Raw genomic sequence first — 19,930 nt, forward strand, 5'->3', positions numbered from 1 at the left:
TGCATCAAAAAGAAAGTGCTTTCAAGTGTTTTCTTAGGGAAAAAAAAACACAAAAAGACAAAAAACAACTAAAAAAACAGACCAAAAACCAAAACACTAAAAAAATAAAATTCCAAAAGACTTTTTCTGATTACTTTGTTTTTTTTCTGGACTCGAAGATTATTCCCCCCATTTTCTGTTGGGGTAATTGGTACCATGAAAAACAAGTTGAGAAGAGATGCGTTAAGCCTGAAATTTTCCCTGCTGTGCCAAAAAGCCATAAATGGTTTGGCAGAAAATAAATGACTTAAATTAGGCTTCAAATCTCTTTCCGATAAAGCCATTTCATGGTTTAATAAAAACACTACGTTTTTGTGACTGGAACAGCTATGAAGCTCCTTTATCTAAGCAGTACATCACAGGTTACGTGACAAAAGTACCCATTTGTGAATACAGTGTTACTGCTGCAATCCTTTCCTGCCCTGGGAGTCTCTTGACCTCTCATTTAGAAAGATGATCTCATTGGGTTTACATGATAAAAAAATGAAATAATAAGAAAAATTACTGCTCTAGCTCAATAATCTTAAGTTTCCTTCCAGAGAAGTATAATACCAGAAACATGCTTTGAACTACATTTTTCTAAGTAGGTAGTCTTGAGTGATTAATGTGAGTAAAAGGTACCTTATCAACCCCCTCCACCACTTCTTACATTCTGTGAAGAAAGTATCACATGTAGACACAACGGAATTCTTACGTATTTTTTAAAGCATGTTTTCCATTCATTTTACACTTCTGGGGAAGAGACAGCACCCAGCTGATGGGTGTCTGTGCAGATCATATAGCTCTTAGTAGGCTTTAAAACTGTCTTAATTATTAGTAGACCCAGAGCATGCATACCTTCAAACCTATTTAATCCTTGCTGAAATCAGTTCATCTTGTCTAAACACAAGGTGCTTCCTTTGCACATTGCTTATAAGATGATGATTGCTCTAAGGGACTTTATAATGCATATTCCCTTTCGGTTCTTTGAATTTTGATCTCCAAAATGGCTTTAGTAGTACTATTCTTGTGTTACAGGTTGTTAAAATACGTGAATGCACTGTAATTGAAAGAATATTGAAATTTTGCATGGCTATTCCGCATTTACTAAATGTACAACTTCAGCGCCAAGTACACACAGCTGTATTCATACGATCATGTTTCATCTTCTTATTCTTTCTCAGCTGCTAATCCCCTGCCAAGTTTCACTGCTGGCAGTTTTGTATAATATAGACTTGAAATCAGTATGCAGCTGGCAAAAATTACAGAAATTAGTTAAAGGATCCCAGTCCATTACTTATTTTTAAAGTGTCTTGACAATTTTCTTTCTCAAGTTAGTAGCACAAATCATCCCTTTTGTGTCTTGGGCTAGGCTTCTCTCAATTGCTGTTTCACAATATCAGTTTCACAACGCTGAGGCAACAGACAAACTAGTCTGCCTTGGCGACAGACATTGCTATCCGTTCACATTTCCTTTTAAATATTGCTGGAAAATTAGGGAGGAGGAGGGCTGCTGCAAAAATACAGTTTAATTGCATTGCCATTGTGTTAGCCATGAGAACAATGTTTATCTTTGGCTATAATTCCAAGAATTCAATATGAGATGTAATCAATGAACCTTGATATGACTTCAGATGTCCCAAGGTTTTTTCTTAGCAAGAACATGAGAGCACTTGGGTTTTGTCACCTCACAGGGGGCAGAGGGAAAAAACTGAGGTGATGACCATGGGCTTAGGTAACTGGGGTCATATCACTACGTTGAAACCCCAACCAGGAGGTACCACTGGAAAACAGATTATCTGGCTGTTGTAACTGGCCTGACAAAGCCTTTGTCTCATGGCTTCCCAGAGCAAAAGAAAGCATGCTTTGCTGCCGGTGCCAGTATCAAAGGCTTGTAGTGGGGCACATTAGTAGCTATCAGTGTGTTTATAACAAGGATCTCTCCATCCCTTGCAGTGAGCTGTGCCAGCCACTAGCATCCTACTGCTGCCGTGGGCAAAGGACTTCCTGCCACTCCAAAGCACAGACATACGGTGATTTCTTTGTCTGCAGAGATTAAACTCATCATTTTCTCATTCTTTTTATTTACACAGGGAAACATTAGAAGTCACAAATACGAACAGTGTTGTGATGACAGTCATCTCTACTGCCTTCCTCGAGGTCTTTGATGTTTCAGTCCCAGATAAATTATTTCTTTTGTCTGTTGTGTCTTCAAGACAGTAAAACTTTGATCTACACTTAAATGTGTGTAGTCATGGCCTTTATTTACATAGCTCAGATGTTAGGGAAGAAATGATGCTTCTGATCTTGAAGGCTCTGCCACTGGACTATTAAAACTCTGAGCATATGGTCCTTATATGTCTGGCTCAAAATGCAAGCAGACTCCATTTCTTACCTCTGTTTGCTGGTTATTGTGGTTGGGTAGAATGAGTTTTAGAAGTGCTTTGGATAGAAATAAGGGTAATGTCTCAGTGTCCCACTGCTCTGTGCAGTGTAGGCTGGGCTGTGTCCAGACCTTTTGCCAGACTCTGCTGGCTTGTTTCTCTTCAGAGAGAAGGGACCTGGCTCCTTAACACGCTCCATCTCAGCACACCCTGCGCAGAGTTGCTTTCAGACCTTGCCTACCAAAATGTCCCTAGTGTGACAGCCACAGCCAGACCCGGCACACAGAGCTGGGTATCAGTGTGTGTGGACAGTCCCTCCCGGGAAAGCATGTCAAGGGTGAGAAAGTCTATCAAGAGCTCCAGAAAAACTGCAGATCTCCCAGGCATCCTCCCGCCAACTTCTCTGACTGAGCTGCATTGGGTCTCAGCCATGCCAGAATCTCCCACAGCTGCGGTCCTTTGCACCCAGGGCATCAGGGAGGTTTGAGAATGAGGATGAGAATGTTTGTAAGGCCCATCTGACAGAAGATGACATTGTCAAGGTGGGGACAGCAGCAAATATTACCTGCAGATAACAATACAAGGAGATATTTTACAGCTAGTGGACTGAATTGCCATACTAGAGCAGGGTGTGGCTGTACATCAGCTCTGTCAAGACAGAAGGTGGTTTTCAAGTCATGGTTCCTTGTTTCTGCCTCCCATGCTAGAAGCTGCCACCTCTCTGTTGTGCCAGTAGCTATTGCTCTGGCTGCTCTTAAACTGGATATGTTTACGATCTGAATCAGAAAATAGCAAATGAACAAATAAACTAGATGTGGAGCCTTTAGAAAAGATTCTAATTCACCAGGGGGGAAAGCATACCTTGGGATGGTTGCCAAGGTCATTACTGACAATTTCATTTGCCACTCCCCAGTTACAGAGATGAATATGAACAAGTTGAATATGAACCAGCACAGTTTACAGTAGAATTTGAAAGCAAATGGCACATTGCCATTTGCAGTATTTCAGCAGCTCATCTGTCCATGCACAGAGGACAGTGTCCTGAGCCGCCAGCCTCAGCCATGCTGCATATGCTCAAGTCAGTGCTCTTGGCAGAATATGTTGGGGTTTTAAGCAGGATCATTGCACAACTTTAATTGAGACAAGCCATATAAGAAACAGAATAAACACGACTATGGGGATAGAAACTTTCGGGATGCTGAGACCAAACTGCCAGGCTTAGAAGTTTGGTAATGTCTTGAATAGATCTGCTCCCAACAGATTAATCATGTGTAATGGGAATCCAGTTTGGATGCAGAGATAACCCAGATCAGAGTGTAGGATTTGACTGTGACACAGCTTGTGATTCAGAAGGCTATAAAAGGAGAATATATGCATTCTGCAGTGCCAGTATTTGGAGGTTTATGCTCTCAAAATTTTCTGGGGTTTATGTGGTGAAAAAAATTGCTGTGTATAAAAAAAAACAACCTAAACTAAGAGAGACTAATAAGAAACATAAGTTTATTCAGTTTAAACTGAAGCAACAAAAGAGCTTTCTTCATACACCAGTGGTTTAGGAAAAGTTAGAAATCTATGGCCTATTCCTGTAAATTATTATTTGCAGCAAGTTCTTCCACATGTATATCTTAATTTCCTGTACTGCATTCTTCTTTAAATGCTCATTGCCAGAAAGCCCATACATCCACTTTCATTCTGAAAGTATTTTAAGGTATCTTTCAGAATATTCAACAAAAATAAGATTGTTGAACGTGAAATTTCACTTAATTTATTGCATATCCATTTTTCTTGATGGATTTGGTAACATTAGATGCATGAGCTGACAGTTTGTCAGCTGTTCTTCATCTGATGGTGCTGTGAGCAGTTACGTAAAAGGATGACATGGCTTTTGCAGCAACAAAAATTAGCAGGACCTCTGACTTGACATCTTAAAATATGTCTAATATATGTCTGTTGCTATGCGCATTATTGTATTTTTCAGCAGAAAAAAAATAAATAAAATTGGGCTTTGGATATGTCTTCTTAGCATCTTGCTACTTTTCTGTAACTGATAATTTCTAGAGTTGTAAAATAGCCACAACAAACCTATGCTTAGCAAGAACTTCAATGTCCTCATGTTGATACTGTCTGCTTCTGATTTTGTCTTGATTTGTGCATATTTCTTCTAGTAAGATATTGTTCTGTGAAGGAGCTTATCAGGAGACACTGAATAAATACCATTAACTTTCACTCTAAACAAAATAACTTTGATAGCTTCGATAAATGACCGTTCTAATTCTGCTTTACTGTTGCTCTAAAAACATCCAGTTCATCATCAGCTGCTCTGGAAGAACTCAGTAATATACAAAGGTTGTTCATAGTTGTACAGAGATATACAGAAATGTTTGAAACCAAATACATTTTAGGTGTCCCCAAAGAAAAAGCCTTGAACATAATTTGTTCAAAACCCAATACTTCTACCCAAAGGTTACCACTGCAGTCAAACTCCCAATGACATAAGGGAAGCCAAAATTTCACTTGTCTCTAAGAGTGTTCCAGAATCTTATAAATGTGACTAACAAAAGCCCTAAGCCAAGCAATTCACCAGCAGAAGGGTTTCTTCATTTAAAAATGGCTTTCTCTTGAATTCGAAATTAACACTCCAAAGGAAAAGTCTGAGGAGAAAAATAAATTAGCTGAAATCAACATAAACATTTTGTTCTGATAAGACATTTCGCTTTAGGTTTGACTGCTATATGATCAATTTATATACTATAATCTGAGATAAAAACTTAAAATGCACAGAAAAAATAATTAGAAAACAGTTTATGCCTTATCAGAATCCTTACAGGGCTTCTTTACCCAAACAACTATATGACAAACACTGCCACAGATGTGATACATTTCTAGGTAGAAAATGGTTCCCTTAACTGTTTCTGCCTGGCTCTAATTAATAGCAATGCACAGTATACTTGTGAAAATGGTTGCTTCAGATTAGCTATGCCCTACACAGAAGATAACATAGATGTTTATACTTCTTTTGCTTTGTCTTTTTCCTTGTGACAAAAGGGAAAGACAAAATGTCTTCCCATTTCTGATAAGGCATTGATAGTAAAATGAGTCTGTGGTACCTTTCCCATACTTGGATTTTTCTTGCAAGTCAGTAGCCTTTAGGAGCACTGGGCAAAAAGGAATGACAAAGGTTACAGATCACAATACAGATCACAAAAATTGCTGACCTACATAATTTTTATTTTTTTGTTGCAAAGGAAAAGACGAACCTGAACAGGAGCTAAGTATAATTTCTAATAGGAGCTCACCTTCTTATTCACCTGTAGAACTGGGTTAATGACTGCAACCTATTACTAAAATGCTTCAGCACCTCCTTATACACAACACAAGATTTAGTTTATATGAAAAACTGATTAATTCTTTCCTTGACAAAACAGACGGCATACCATAGCAAATCAAGTGTGTTCATTTTTTGAGATGAAGAATTTCACTAACTTGGCAATTCTACAGGAGTTTATCCATTCTCACGCTTTCTTTTTTTCTCAAGATACTACAGGCCAATCCAAATGTAAGATCCATTGAATTAACACCAAGTTTGAAACTGCAAGACCGTAGAAATGTTGTTTGGAAGGACTCTCTTGAGATTATATAGCCCAACCTCCTGCTCAAAGCAAGACTATTGCCAGCATTAAATCAGGTCAGTTGTGGTGGTGTCTAACTGAGCCTTGGAAACTTCCAAGGATGGAGATGTCACTACTCCCCTCAGGTTCCAGTGACAGAGAAATCATGTTTAACAGAAAAAACATCCACCAGCAGCCCACAGCTTGACAGCTCAATGTTAGAACAGCCTTACTGAAAGCATAACCTGAGTTTATGACTGCATCCTGAAGGCTGGAAGGAAGATAGGATATTGCATTTACTCGTTTTTATCTCTTCTTGCTCCTTCTTAAATTAGTTGCGTGCTTACACTTTGGCTGGTTTATGTTCAGCTATAGCACTGTATTTTGGCTATTAGATGGTTATTTATGATCTGAACATAACTTCAGAGCTAATTTTCTGTGGTCTGACTTTGGTGGAAGAAGAGAGGCTCTAGACAAATTACAGGTGATTCCAATAATTTTTTGCATGGCAAAAAAGTAAATTCTAAGAGGTGGACATTCTGTTAGGAGCTAACATTATATAAAACACACTTTAAAGTACAGCAAATAAGACCTATTATTTTGTATTTTTTTCAAGCTTATGACTACCATGAAATCACTGGCTCACCATTATAAGGTTAGCAGAAATGTGATCCTCAAAGCACATTCATGGCAGGAAAACTTGGAAACCCCATGTGGCTTTGTGGCTGAAACACTGAATTGGGCAGACACAGGTTTTTATTCCCAGCTTTCTACTTGCCCACATTAGGCAAATCATTTCATCTGTTCCCCATCTGAAAAACAGAGTAAATGGTAGTGACCTACTTTATAAACTGATCTATTGAATTAAAAAAAAAAAAAAAAGAAAGAAAGAAAAGAGACTTTGCTGATGCTAAATAACAGGCCTTATCTCTGGAAATTACTTAAAGGGGCTCCGAGTCTTCATACAAGAGGATTGCTCTGATTTAAATATGCTCCTTTAGAAAGTGATTGAGTTAAATCATTGCAATTTCTGTGGTATAGACAAGACCAAAGAAAAAATCTGAAGCAGTAAGTACAGGGGGAAGGGAATGTATTAATAGGTCAAGCAGTGCAGAGCAAAATTCTCTGAAGCAAGCACTTCAGTCACAACCAGTTCTCACTGGCTTTCACCTCATCCTGCTTTAACTTGGGATCACACTATGACAAAAAAGATCCAGCCCTTTTAACTGAAGCGCAACTACCCGTTGCTCTGTGCTGCTGTATAAACCATTCTTGTAACTTTCTGTAGATCATGAAGCCACAGAGCATAATTAAAAAGAGCTAAGGAACAACCTGTGCTAGACATGGACTTCCTACTATATTTTGAAGCAGAGATGATTCATTTTGGCAGCAGTACAAAGCCTGAGGCGAGGGGGCAGGGAGAGAGGGGGAGCAGGGAGCAGGCTGTAGGGTGCTTAGCCTGAAGGATAGATGGTGTTGTCACTGTCATCCTTCCTCATAGTTTTGTCTGGAACAGCTTAAGAGCCTTTTCAGCAGAGCATGCTGAATCAACTCATTCTTGGCCAGCTCAGTTTGCTTTTTGCTGAGTCCAGTGCAGGCAAAGAGGAGGGTGTGACCACCGCAGCCTCTTTATTCTGCAGACTTCCTAGTCCATTTGTCATGGTTTCTGCTACCTGGACCTAGTGAAAACTGATCTGTGTCCATTGTCCACTGTGACTTGTGATAGGAGTTGTAATTTTTATGCATGTCCTTAATGTGCAAAAAAATCTTTGTCATTTACTACAGTGCTTCTACAAGCACCCTTATCTGATGCATGTTTTCAAAAAGTTATTAGAGCTTAAAAATATTAATGTGGGCTTTTTTGACTTTAACAAGAAGAGGAAATAAATGACATAGAATGCAATGGCTTAGATTAATTAATTCGATCCTGGATGACATTCTATTAGTCTGTGGGAGAAATGCATGTGTTTGCAGCAAACTCTAGATGAGTCTGTAAGGATTCTGGTAAGAGTATTTTGATGCTTGTATGCAAGAGAAACAGTATCTAGCCAACCTACTATCATAACTGAAATCAATGGCATTTAGACTAAGAAGCACTGTACAGAGCACTGGATCTCTCTCTTCCAAACTTTGTTGCTAAGGCAAAGAGCAAGCCCAAGCCAGGACATGGAATCCCCATAAGTCCTTTATCTTTCCACAAGACATGCCTGGACCTAGTAACCAAAGTAGATGGTTCTTGTTCAGGTTAGACCATGAATTTTCTGTGTGATGGCAAGTTGTTTCACTTGTCTGTGCTTTAGGAATTGCTGTTATACAAATAAAGTCTGGATATTTAGATTTACAGTGTTAAAGGTGTGGGGCAATCTTAACACTTTACCTCACAATGGTTGCTTTGCAGTATTAATATAATATGCCACACACCTTTCATTCATTAGATGTACAGGAGAATGACACACAGTATTTTCACATATCTTTGCCTTATTTAGATAAAAATACCTTTAATTTTTTTAAGAGGCTCTTTTAAACATCTCACAGGGACAAGATCCAGAACTTGAATGTTGGGGTCTGGGCAAGAAAGGACTTTAGGCACATGTTGCTTTGCCTGGGCTCAGGGACTTTAGCAAGAATGATAATAGCATCCTTCCCCATCACTGGAATTGAACCATCTGGACCATGACTGTTGCTCTACAAAATCTAAGCTGAAATTGCAGTGGAGAAGTGGACAGATTTTGCCTTTCTGCTGTAATTTTGGAGTCGCCATGTATCATCTCCTAGACCAATGAATGCCAAAATACTTAGAAAATCATACAGTAAACTTGGGCTTATTAGCAAGATTTTCATTCATACTTTCCCATCTTCTGCAGCAAGACTAGAATGCAAGATATCACTGGAATTCAGACCTACGACCTTCTGAATATTCACAATGAACCCGCATTGAAAGCATTATACACTTCAATCTCAGGACAGCTTTTGTTGTCTTTGGAGTGGTACAATTACTAAAATAAGATGGTTGGAATGCCTTTCCATGTACCAACATAGACTACCAACATCCTCACACAGCTCATGCATCTGACGTTAAATCTAGTTTTGGTTATGGTTTCAAAAAAATTAATTGACAGACTTACAAAGCCAGTCTAAGTCTCAGATATGAATCTTTATTATTCCAAATAATAGTTATCTGTTTCATGCTTTGCTGGGGGGAAAATAGAAACATTTCTACAACTTCAGCTTTCATGACATCATAAAAATGCACTTCAATTTAGCTTCTCTACTTTCAGTACTTAAAAAAAAAAGAAAAAAGAGGTAAAGAGTTTATGTTACATATATCTCTAATATGCTGTCATTAGTAAGAGTTTTAGAATAAAAAATAAGAACTAAATATAAAAAAAAGACAAAGAATTTTGCATTTGTTGAACGATTAACACATATGTCCAGATGAGTCACAGAAATGGTTCTATTTAAGATATAAATAAATTGCTTTATACCACTCACATTAGGGGAAATTCTGGGTTTAAAATGTAGGATTTGTTTCTCTGCAGCATTTCCAATTGGCCATATTCTTCTTTCACAGTTTTCTCAAGTGATCCTTCTCTAACACTCTTCAGCTTCCTTCAAATATTGGGTAAATTAGAATGGTGAGCAAATGTGCTGTGATGTTCTCTGGTACCCAGACTCATACAGTAGTGTACATATTATCCCAAATCCTTCAAAATCTGAAAGAGAAGCTTCTTGTGGACAAGTATATTGCTCCATAGAAGTATGTATCTGACCATTGTGTTAAGATTGAAAATTCCCCTAAAAAAAAGTTGAGTTTTAGAAACCTGAAGGGATTTTTGGAAATGTGGAAAAGAATCAGGACTCTACTAGTCAGGGAGATAAGAGAGCTATATACTGATTAGTGATGCAGTGAGTGGCAATCTACTGTATTAAAATTTAATTGGCAGGATAAGAGAATAAAGGATTAACTCGAACTATGAGGCTGTTTTAACATATGAAAAGTACCTTTTCTTAGTGTTTAATGTGTTTAATGTCTGCCTGTAGTTTAACTGACATGGAGAGCTGGAGAGCTGGGCTTTCCTCACACTAAAGATGTTGCTGCAATTACGTGCGTTTCCTCACACTTAAAATAAATGTTGCTGTAATTATGTATAAGAGTTTTCACTGAACTAAACTCAAATAAATCTAGGTTTTCTGTGAAAAGAAGAAATACATATTGTCACAATTCATAGTAAATATGGGGACTTAGAATATACAAAGGAATGTGGGAATAACTCAGAAAGGTTGGGGTTTAGGAACTTAAAAAAAAAGATGAGGTGCTATTTTCTTTATTTAGCTTCTTCACCCTTCACTTTACCTTTACATTTTCTATCTCTCCATACTTAAAATATATATATGTATGATGCAGAGGGTGAAAGAAGTTATAAGAGACTGGCCTGCAGTAGTTCTTACCGTAGGCTGAAAGGTATGCTACCACCCTTAAAAGTATTGTTTGTTCTGGTAAGGATTGTTTGTTCTGGTTAAACACAGCAAACAGTTAAAATCTCAAGACTTCTGTGTCTGAGATTTGTTTACATATCTGACTAATATGTAAATGTGTTAATACATGTTCTTATCTTGCACAGAAATTAAAAAAAAAAACATTCTTTTCACCATAAAGCAGACAGTTCATGCAGCTTTATGATTAAGATGCAAGGGACTACATAATTAAGTTAATATAATGAAATTTGTGCTAATATTTGTAAGTAAAATTACTTCCAGATGTTCTGTCTAGAGGACAGAAAAGTAAGAGCAGCAGCTCAGTAGTGTTCCTTTGTTAAAGAAGTTCAAGGTAAAACAGTGACATGTATTTTTGGACTTGCACTGTTAGGATCATGCACAACAAGCTTGATTAAGGCACTGTCCTTGAAAAGCAGTTGTGCAACTGGCTGGAAGTGGTTTGCGTGGTTAATTCCTTCATCAGTAAGTGGTCAGTTATGCTCTTTGAGACTTGCAAGCCTTTGTCAAAAATCTGAAAAGTTTTTGGCTTAAACCACAAAGAACAAGGAAGGTAGGCAATTTATCAAAATATATTATTTGTCCTACCTTGGCAAGCATTAAATTAATGCCCTCCCTCTGATCCACAGAAACATCATCAGTCAAGGTCATTCTTTGCTTCTCGAGGCCTTTCATAGTGCATGTAAAGTCAGCTCAGTTTTATAGCCTGACAATGCTTTTAGGTTACAACACCAAGATAAAATGAAATAATCAAAATTAAAATTGCAAAATATAAACCCAATCTATTAAAGAATCAGTATATATACGCTGTCCATATTATAATATGTTGCCCATATGTTTATAGTAGATACATGTTTTTATGTTACACACAAATTACGTTTGGCAGTGCCAAAAATTATCAACTAATACAATATCTATTCTCTGTGATTTCTGTATCCAAAAGAAAGATGGCAAATATGCTGAAAGCGGAGGATTTGTCTACTGGTGGGATTCATTAGTATCTACAAACACGAATTTAAATGAACCAGGTGTAGGAAAGGAAGCTATGATATAGAGCAGCAATAGCCCTGGTCAGATCTGAAGAAAGGTATGAAATTTGTTTTGCAAAGTTACATTTGATTTCACTGTATTTCTTTTGGAGCCAGTTGCTCATGCAAGGTAGAGGTAAATTGTTCGGTTTTAATATTATCCAAATACTAAGACTGAGAATTTATTTTCTTCAGAATTCTCCAGTGCAATCTTTCTTTTTTTCCCAGAAACTGCCTTGGAAATATTTTTGTGATTCCTGCGCTCCTACTTCCTTCTGTATGCACAGAAGAGAAGACTGTTGAAGCAACACAACACTTAATTACTTTGTCTGAGGATAGGGAAATACCTACTGCTCATGTCCACATCATCTGGCTCTGGAGGATGTTTAGTTTAGATAGCAGCTTGGGAAACTGTGATTAACTATCTTTGGAAATACCTTTTTCAGGAACTGTCACTGGCACAAAAGCAATAAACTAGTGTTTCATCTACTATATTTGCTGCAGGGAATAACTTAAATTTATGAGCTTACTAAAAACATGGTGCAGCCTTTTCTAAAAAGGTGGTAAAAAGGTGGATATAATATAAATCTGACTGTTCAGACATAAAAGATCCCATAGCTATTTTTAAGATCTGTGGACTCCCTGTCATCATTACAGCAAAAAGCTGTCTGATTCACTTCTACCACTGTGACAGAAAATTGACAGGCCTGGTATAAAGGGATCACACAATGAGCTAGGCCCTAATGTCACTGCTGAGATTCTCTTACTCCTTCTGACAGCTGTGAGGGCCTTGACAGTTCTGCCTGCTGGATTAGGGAAGAGGAATAGCACTGCCATCACTGCTAGCCATCATGAATGAAAGCATACAGATAGTATTACTAGAGGGGCAGGGTGGGATGAACAGAAATAAAAAGGAGGGAGAGACTGAATCAGACTGGATGCCATTACTGTACCAAGAAATGGTTATTCAGATATGCACTGGCTCTAGAGAAAGCAAGCAGGATACTCTGTGGAAGGTCTTCTTGCCAGTTCCTTGCTGTCTGGTGATTATTTAGGGAGACAGTTATCCAGATACAGCTGTCAAATTGTGTCACTTTTGTCTGTTCCTCTTCTACAGGATTCTCATAAGGCTTGTGTGCTATGTGCTGGATATACCAACCACGCGAGACTGTTGTTTCACAGCCATAGCCACGCTGAGACACACCAACAAGACTTGCCCTTGTTTTTACATTTGTTGATGGCTGAATTTGTGTGTTGTCATGTTACTGTCCTCTAGCAGCTAAAGTTTATTGTTGGTATTGTATAGTTCTGCTGCTGGCAAAAAGATGACAGAGCAACTGGCAAGGGAAAAGAATAAATGCAGAGTCTCTGATGAAAGGGAGAAAGTGGTCCTTCTTCCACTGGCTTTTCATGCTCCCTTTCAGTAGGTTCCTGTATTGCCCTTAGAGACAAAAATAAGAATGAAATTCTTTCATCTGCTACCTTGTAATTTGGAAATCTATAGCTTCCAGTGGAGAAAAGCTTCCACAGTTGGTTAATAGCTGTGCTTTTATCTGTCTCTTTGTCTCACAGAACAGAAGCAATAATAAGCACCTAGGCTGAAAAAGATGTAACAGCCAGTGTTAGTAGTAGGGTAAAGGAAAACTAAGCTATTGCTGGTCTCCTGAGTCTGAAACGGTATAGTTACTTCCCCCTGGAGAGGAAACAGATAGTGGCACTAACTGCAGATCCAGGCAAGAGCTATGTGGTCAGTCAGGAGTCTGAAACAATGTAAGAGAAAGAGCTGAGTGCTGCAATAATTTTGTTAGCTCTTCGTAAGTGATGTACAAGAAGAGATTTAACAGGTCTTGCTCACTTCATTACTATACTTCCTTTGAGCAAGGTTCACCTGGAAACTCAGTATTAAATCCCTTGTGTCAGGCCTGAAGTAGGTATATGTATTTGTCACCCAGTTACAGTTGGAGAAAATTGAGCCATAAAAGGATGGTGGCTTATTCAAGGTCAGAAAAATCCTTGGTAGCACAGCCAAGAAAAATATTCAAAATAGACATCGAAGTAACAGTATTTTAAAGACTGAGGTCACAAAATGAGCTGATTTTATTAGTTAATGAAAGATGTACAAAATAGTGACCAGAAAAAATCAAGGCAGCAGATAGATTTCAGCTGTACAATGACGACAATCTAGCTTGATGATTGCTCTGTTCTTCATCTGCCTTTCGTATATAAATTGCAGACTCTTTGTAAACAGATTACCTTTTTCTTTTGGATCATATGGTGGATAGACCAAAGGATTCCCCAGTCCATAAGTACCTAGACCTTGGGCCCACTGTACGAGAGGATCTGGTTCAAGACCATCTTAAGAACCTGAATGTACACAAGTCCATGGGACCTGACCCATCCGTGGGTCCTGAAGGAGCTGGCGAACGAAGTTGCAAAGCCGCTGGCCATCCTGACCAATTTGGTGGCCTTCTATGATGAGGCTATGAAATAATGGACAGGGGCAGAGCAGTTGACGTCATCTACCTGGACTTGTGCAAAGCGTTTGACACTGTCCCACATGACATCCTTGTCTCTAAGTTGGAGTGTCATCAATTTGATAGGTGGACCACTCGGTGGATAAAGAACTGGCTGGATGGTCGCACTCAAAGAGTTGTGGTCAATGGCTCAATGTCCAGCTGGAGACCAGTAACGAGTGGTGTCCCTCAGGGATTGGTGTTGGGACCTGTCTTGTTTAATATCTTTGTCGTTGACATGGACAGTGGGATTGAGTGTGCCCTCAGCAAGTTTGCCCATGACACCAAGCTGTGTGGTTCTGTTGATACGCTGGAGGGAAGGAATGCCATTCAGAGGGACCTTGACACACTTGTGAGGTGGGCTGATGCCAACCTCATGAAGTTTAACCATGACAAGTGCAAGGTCCTACACCTGGGCCAGAGCAATCCCAGGCACAGCTACAGGTTGGGCAAAAAGGAAATTCAGAGCAACCCTGTGGAGAAGGACTTGGGGGTGTTGGTGGATGAGAAGCTGAACATGAGCTGGCTTCAGTGTGTGCTCACAGCCCAGAAAGCCAACCGTGTGCTGGGCTGCATCAAGAGGAGTGTGACCAGCAGGTCAAAGGAGGTGATCCTGCTCCTCTACTCTGCTCTCGTGAGACCTCACTTGCAGTATTGTGTGCAGTTCTGGTGTCCTCAACATAAAAAGGACATGGAACTGTTAGAACAAGTCCAGAGAAGGGACACGAGGATGATCAGGGGACTGGAGCACCTCCCGTATGAAGACAGGCTGAGAAAGTTGGGGCTGTTCAGTCTGGAGAAGAGAAGGCTGCGTGGAGACCTCATAGCAGCCTTCCAGTATCTGAAGGGGGCCTACAGGGATGCTGGAGAGGGACTGTTCTTTAGTGACTGTAGTGACAGGACAAGGGGTAACGGGTTGAAACTTAAACAGCAGAGGTTTAGACTGGATATAAGGAAGAAATTCTTTCCTGTTAGGGTGGTGAGGTACTCAAATGGGTTGCCCAAGGAAGCTGTGAATGCTCCATCCCTGGCAGTGTTCAAGGCCAGGTTGGACAGAGCCTTGGGTGACTTGGTTTAGTGTGAGGTGTCCCTGCCCATGGCAGGTGGGTTGGAACTAGATGATCTTGAGGTCCTTTCCAACCCTAACTATTCTATGATTCTATGATTCTATGCTACAGGACGAAAACTGATAACTGTCATTAATGTGACTAGACAGTGCAAGGCTGCTAGAAGAAACATCAGTATTCTTAGTTCTCAAAAAGAAACAGTAAACTGTTATCACATGTTTGGCAGAAAAAGGAGATTTATGTGCACCTCATATAATGTGTCTGACACCTAGGTCAAGACGTATTCTTAAGTTTTGTGGATCTGAAATACATCTTTAACAAAAGTTCAGCTCTGTGTGAGGGAAGAAATTTTTAAACACATGTTCCATGGAAATCAATGCTGAAATTAATAGGTAAACCAGTATGAAAAATACGTAAGTAACAGTGAGACTAGATAGTCTCAGTGTGTACTAAATCCACAGAATTTGCTGCAACAGATTCTGGTCTCACTCTCCTGAAAAGTCATATGTTATCCTGATTTTCTTCTTCTAAAAGGCATACACTATGAAGTTAGAACTGAGCATCAGCAAGATGGCAAAGCATTTCTACAGGTGAGACACCAGAAGATTTTCATCAGGTCCTACAAAAAAAAGAATGAAAAGGACCTCAGAGTCTATGTCCTAATTTAGTTGCTTGACTTCTTCATTACACACAGGAGTAAACAGGAAAGGATTATGGCTGAGGAGCAAGATTGTTTTCCCTTTCTCATAATGGAAAGAATGAATGGAAGATCAAGGTTAGGATAAGTCTTTCTACACAGAAGTACAAGACTGGGAGGATTTAATTTGTATGCAGTATTAAGTACTTTTTGCATGTTTAGTCAAGATCAGAAACTACGGACTGTGTTATCTCTCATATTTATTCTGTTTGTGGATGATGATGCCTAGGTCATGTAGTCAGGGGCATAGCAGATTCCTATCTCAAGCATGTTGAAAATTGTTGGTAAGTCATGACACTGTTACAGGTTTTGTGCAACAAGGAAAATCCTTGGCTTGCAAAATCTGAGTATGTTCCCAAACAGAAGTTTCTTTGTGTACAACAGTTGATGTTCCAAATGTTGCATGATGCTAATTTGAGGCCAAAGGCTTCTGTTTCATAACAAACCCTGGGTGCCGCTACTTATGACTTAGGGGGAAACAGGCCCTCTGCAAACTGCTAAAAGTCTCATTTTACCCTCCCGAGCTGTATTTTAGTTAGACTGAGAAATAATCTGTGCAAAAGGCAACTGACTGTCTTTCTGAGCTCTTTTGTAAATTTTATGCTTTTTACAAAACGGTCAACCAACTCACATTAATTAAGCACAGAAGGATTTTTAAGAGCAGATCATAAAAAACACAGATGTCAACCAGCATGTTCCGATACTGATTTCAGAATTTAGTACTTCCATTAAGGTCTCAACATTGTGCATAAATCCACATTGCATACAGGCACTGCTGTACCCAGAATTCTGGAGTGAGGCCTTGCAGGTGTTTTCTTTTTGCTGCTGCACCTGTCCTGGTCAGGGTAGAGTGGAGAAACATCCATCTGAGAGAGTAAGGTGAACTTAATGTTCATAGGCAAATTGTAACTCATTAGAGTTGGATTTCAGCCAGTAATCAGGGTATAAATAGCCCTTACAAGTCATGCCATGTATTCTTTGATGACTAAATTGTGAGTTTTTTACACTTTCCATCTTATCCAAAAGTAACTGGCCTTACTTAAAAAGAGCTGGCCTTACTCAAAAGGCAAAGTCATTCCTTAACAGGGATGGTGACAGCACTTGTCTGCACTTTATTATTTCTTATACTGGTGCCTCCCACTGCCCTTGGATTTCATGTTTTGCCCTGTTTAGCTGCTTTCCAGAAAGCATTTCACCTCAGTGCACATGCACATTCCTCAGCACCCATTGCCACCCTGACATTTTGCCTTGAATTTCCCAAGTTTTCTTCTCCTTTAGGCCTTGTTGGAGCCTTGGCACCCTGGGAGAGGTGTCCAATAGGACTCTGTCAGGCTGAAAGGATGTGTATGCACTCTTACCTCCTAGATTTATTAGAAGTTTGCTTTTTCTTCTCTGTATCCCTTTCCAGCCACTTGCTATTCAAAGCCATATTCCTCCTCTCTGTGACAAGTGTTTACTAAATTCATAAAGCTGTATTCTTTGCTGTTTAGAGTATTTTAAAAGCATTGGTATTTGGGGAGTTTGTGGGGGGTGTTTGGTTTGCAGTTTTTATTTGCTTGTTTTCCCATTAATGTGGGTTTATGGCTTATGGCAGAGAGGAATATTTGAAAAAAAAATTAGTGTAGTGTTTGTTGGTTTATTTTCTATATAAGACTAGAGAATCTTGTGTACATGCAGGTTACACTACCAGCAACTGGTAATAATTTGGGTTCGTTTCAACCATCTGCTTCAGCATTTGCATGCAACTAATCTCATGCTGCTTGTTCAAAGCACATACTTTGCTCTCTTCTTCCCTGCATTTAGTAACATACTCAATTTGACAATAAGGCTTGGCTTAGGAGTTTTCCAGAAAACCATCTCTAACTTATAGTAGAGGGTTTAAACAAGTGTTAAATACTATCCTTATTAAATTCAGAATTAATTTCTCTTTACATGTACATCCCTGAATTGTACATTATAGGAGCATATTTAGATGACCCGCTTATCCCAAAGGCACCCTACTTACAAGACAACAATGACAAAACTTTCCTACAACAACCTTCACTGGAAAACCCTCACATAGGTGGCTACAGTGTGGCATCTTGACAGACCACCTAAGTGACTCATTTAGTGTGACCTTGAGGCCATGTGCCTACTGACACTATTCTGCAATTACATGCAGTGAAAAGAGTTTCCTCGGGCTTTTGCTTCTGGAAGTCCAGGGGTAAAGACTTGTTCAAAACTGCCTGTCATACCGTTTAGCAAAGACTCTTAGATCAGCATCTGAACACGTCTGTAAGGCAAGAAACAATCTGCTTCTGTTAGGAGGCACTTCTCACTCAACTAGTGCTTCAGATCAAAGCAGTGATCCCAGCAAAGTGACCGTGCTAATAATCATTGCCGAAGTGCTTAGTTAATGTTACACTTGGGGTATACACAAGCAAATTCAGAAAAGCAAGGAATTTATTCAGCTAACGAGAATCACTTTGAACTGCGTGACTTCTAGGTGCGTGGAGAATCACTCCAGCCCGAAAACAGCCTTGTTAGCATAGTGACATTTCGTTTTCCTTCCCTTAGATTAAATCAGCACTCAAACTTGTAGGTTTGTTTAAAGGCAGTAACACCCTTCTGACAGCAACGCACTCCACTCTGTTCTCGTAAAACTGTAGGTCCCTTCTCTGCAGCTCGGGGTTGAAAGCAAAACCAGCCCGCTGTGGTCGGGTGGAAATCTAGACCAAGAGTAAATTCTGCTTGGACCTCCCCAAGGTTCTGGTCATGTGATGTCTCCTGCCTTTCTTCTCTCTCCCAGCCTGCTGGGACGCAGTCGCAGGGATCGGGGTGTGTTATAACCCAAGCTGGATGTGCGTACGTGTAGTTACGGTGTGCTCCGCGGAGAGCAGCGCTTCTGAGTAGTTACGGGGATGGAAAAGCGGCCAGGGACGGGTGAAGCGACGCCTGCCAAGTGAGGGCAGCCCAGGGAAGGACACGTGCAGGCTGCAAGCAAGGATGCGCATTGAATTTCGAGCTAATCCCGCAGAGGAATGAGCAGGTAAACTCGAGCACAGCAGCGACTTCCCGGCGGCGAGGCACCGCGGGTAGCTCAAACTCCCTCCTGCCCCATGGCTGGCTCCCTCCCCGGAGGGCGCCGCCTGGGGATGTTTTATGGAACGGGGGCACACAGCACACACCAGGGTGCCGCGACCGTGTCCGGAGCCGGCGTCACTTTCGGGAAGGGCTTCCCAGCGCCTCGCGCGACGGCGGCTGCTCCCCGGAGCCCCCGCCGCTCCCCCGCACGTGGGAAGGGCCCCTTGGGGGCGGGGACGCTCTCCCCTCCCAGCGCCTCCGCAGGCTCCCTGCCCGGCCCGGTCCGTCGGTCCGTCTGCGGGTGGCCAGTCCCGGCCCGGCCCTTCCCCTCACGGCCGGGAGCGGCGGGAGCGGGCGCGGCGCCGCCGAGCGCCAACACCTGCGCGGGGGCGGGCGGGGCGGGGCGCTGCACCTACAAGCGGCCGCCCCGCCCCTCGCCGCCTGCAGCCACCAATCGGTGGCCGCCTCTCTACGCCGGTTGCGTAGGCAGCGCTGTTTGCGCAGCGGGTCAGAGTGCTGTCTCCCCCCGGTCCTCGGGATCCCGATGTGACCCGCCAGAGAAAATGGCGGCGGCGGCGGGGAATCGCACCTCGTCGTCGGGATTACCCTCGGGCGGCAGCGCGGAGGCGGCCGCCGCCGCCGCCTGCGGGAGCCTGAAGGGCAGCGCGGTCGTGGGCAGCGTTGCTGGGAGCGGCGGGGGGCTCTTGCAAGAGGCGGGAGGCGGCTGCCGAGAGCAGCGCTCCGACTGGAGACGGAAGCAGCTGCGCAAAGTGCGGAGCGTGGAGCTGGACCGGCTGCCGGAGGCGCCCCTTTTCCTCGCCACCGCCCCGGCTGCCGCCTCCTCTTCCTCCTCCTCCTCCTCGCCGGAGACCCCCGAGACACTGCTGCTCCACTACCTGCCCGGGCCGCCGCGCTCCAGCCCCGCCAGCCCGGCTGCCTCTCCTAGCCGCTGCGCCGAGCTCCTGGAGCTGCTGACGGTGGGGAGCCCGGCGGGGACCGACTCCGCCGCGGAGCGGAGGATGGAACCGTCCCCTCCCGGGAGGTGAGCGGACACTGGG

At 41.6% G+C, this 19,930-nt stretch overlaps 1 protein-coding gene across 2 annotated transcripts in view; it reads left to right on the forward strand.

The window, feature by feature from the left end:
* The first annotated feature begins 18,616 nt into the window (after positions 1-18,616).
* Positions 18,617-19,930, forward strand: part of MAP3K1 (mitogen-activated protein kinase kinase kinase 1) — a 57,404-nt gene continuing 56,090 nt past the window's right edge. The window contains exon 1 of one of the 2 annotated variants that reach the window (XM_005151943.3): positions 18,617-18,837. In XM_005151943.3, the coding sequence (XP_005152000.2) occupies positions 18,830-18,837 (8 nt within the window). In that variant the 5' untranslated portion in view covers positions 18,617-18,829. Of the gene's footprint in view, positions 18,838-19,414; positions 19,915-19,930 lie in introns of those variants that run through there. The other variant, XM_034072793.1, reaches the window with a different exon arrangement.

The sequence above is a fragment of the Melopsittacus undulatus genome, chromosome Z (assembly GCF_012275295.1).
Source record: "Melopsittacus undulatus isolate bMelUnd1 chromosome Z, bMelUnd1.mat.Z, whole genome shotgun sequence".
Lineage (NCBI taxonomy): Eukaryota > Metazoa > Chordata > Aves > Psittaciformes > Psittaculidae > Melopsittacus > Melopsittacus undulatus.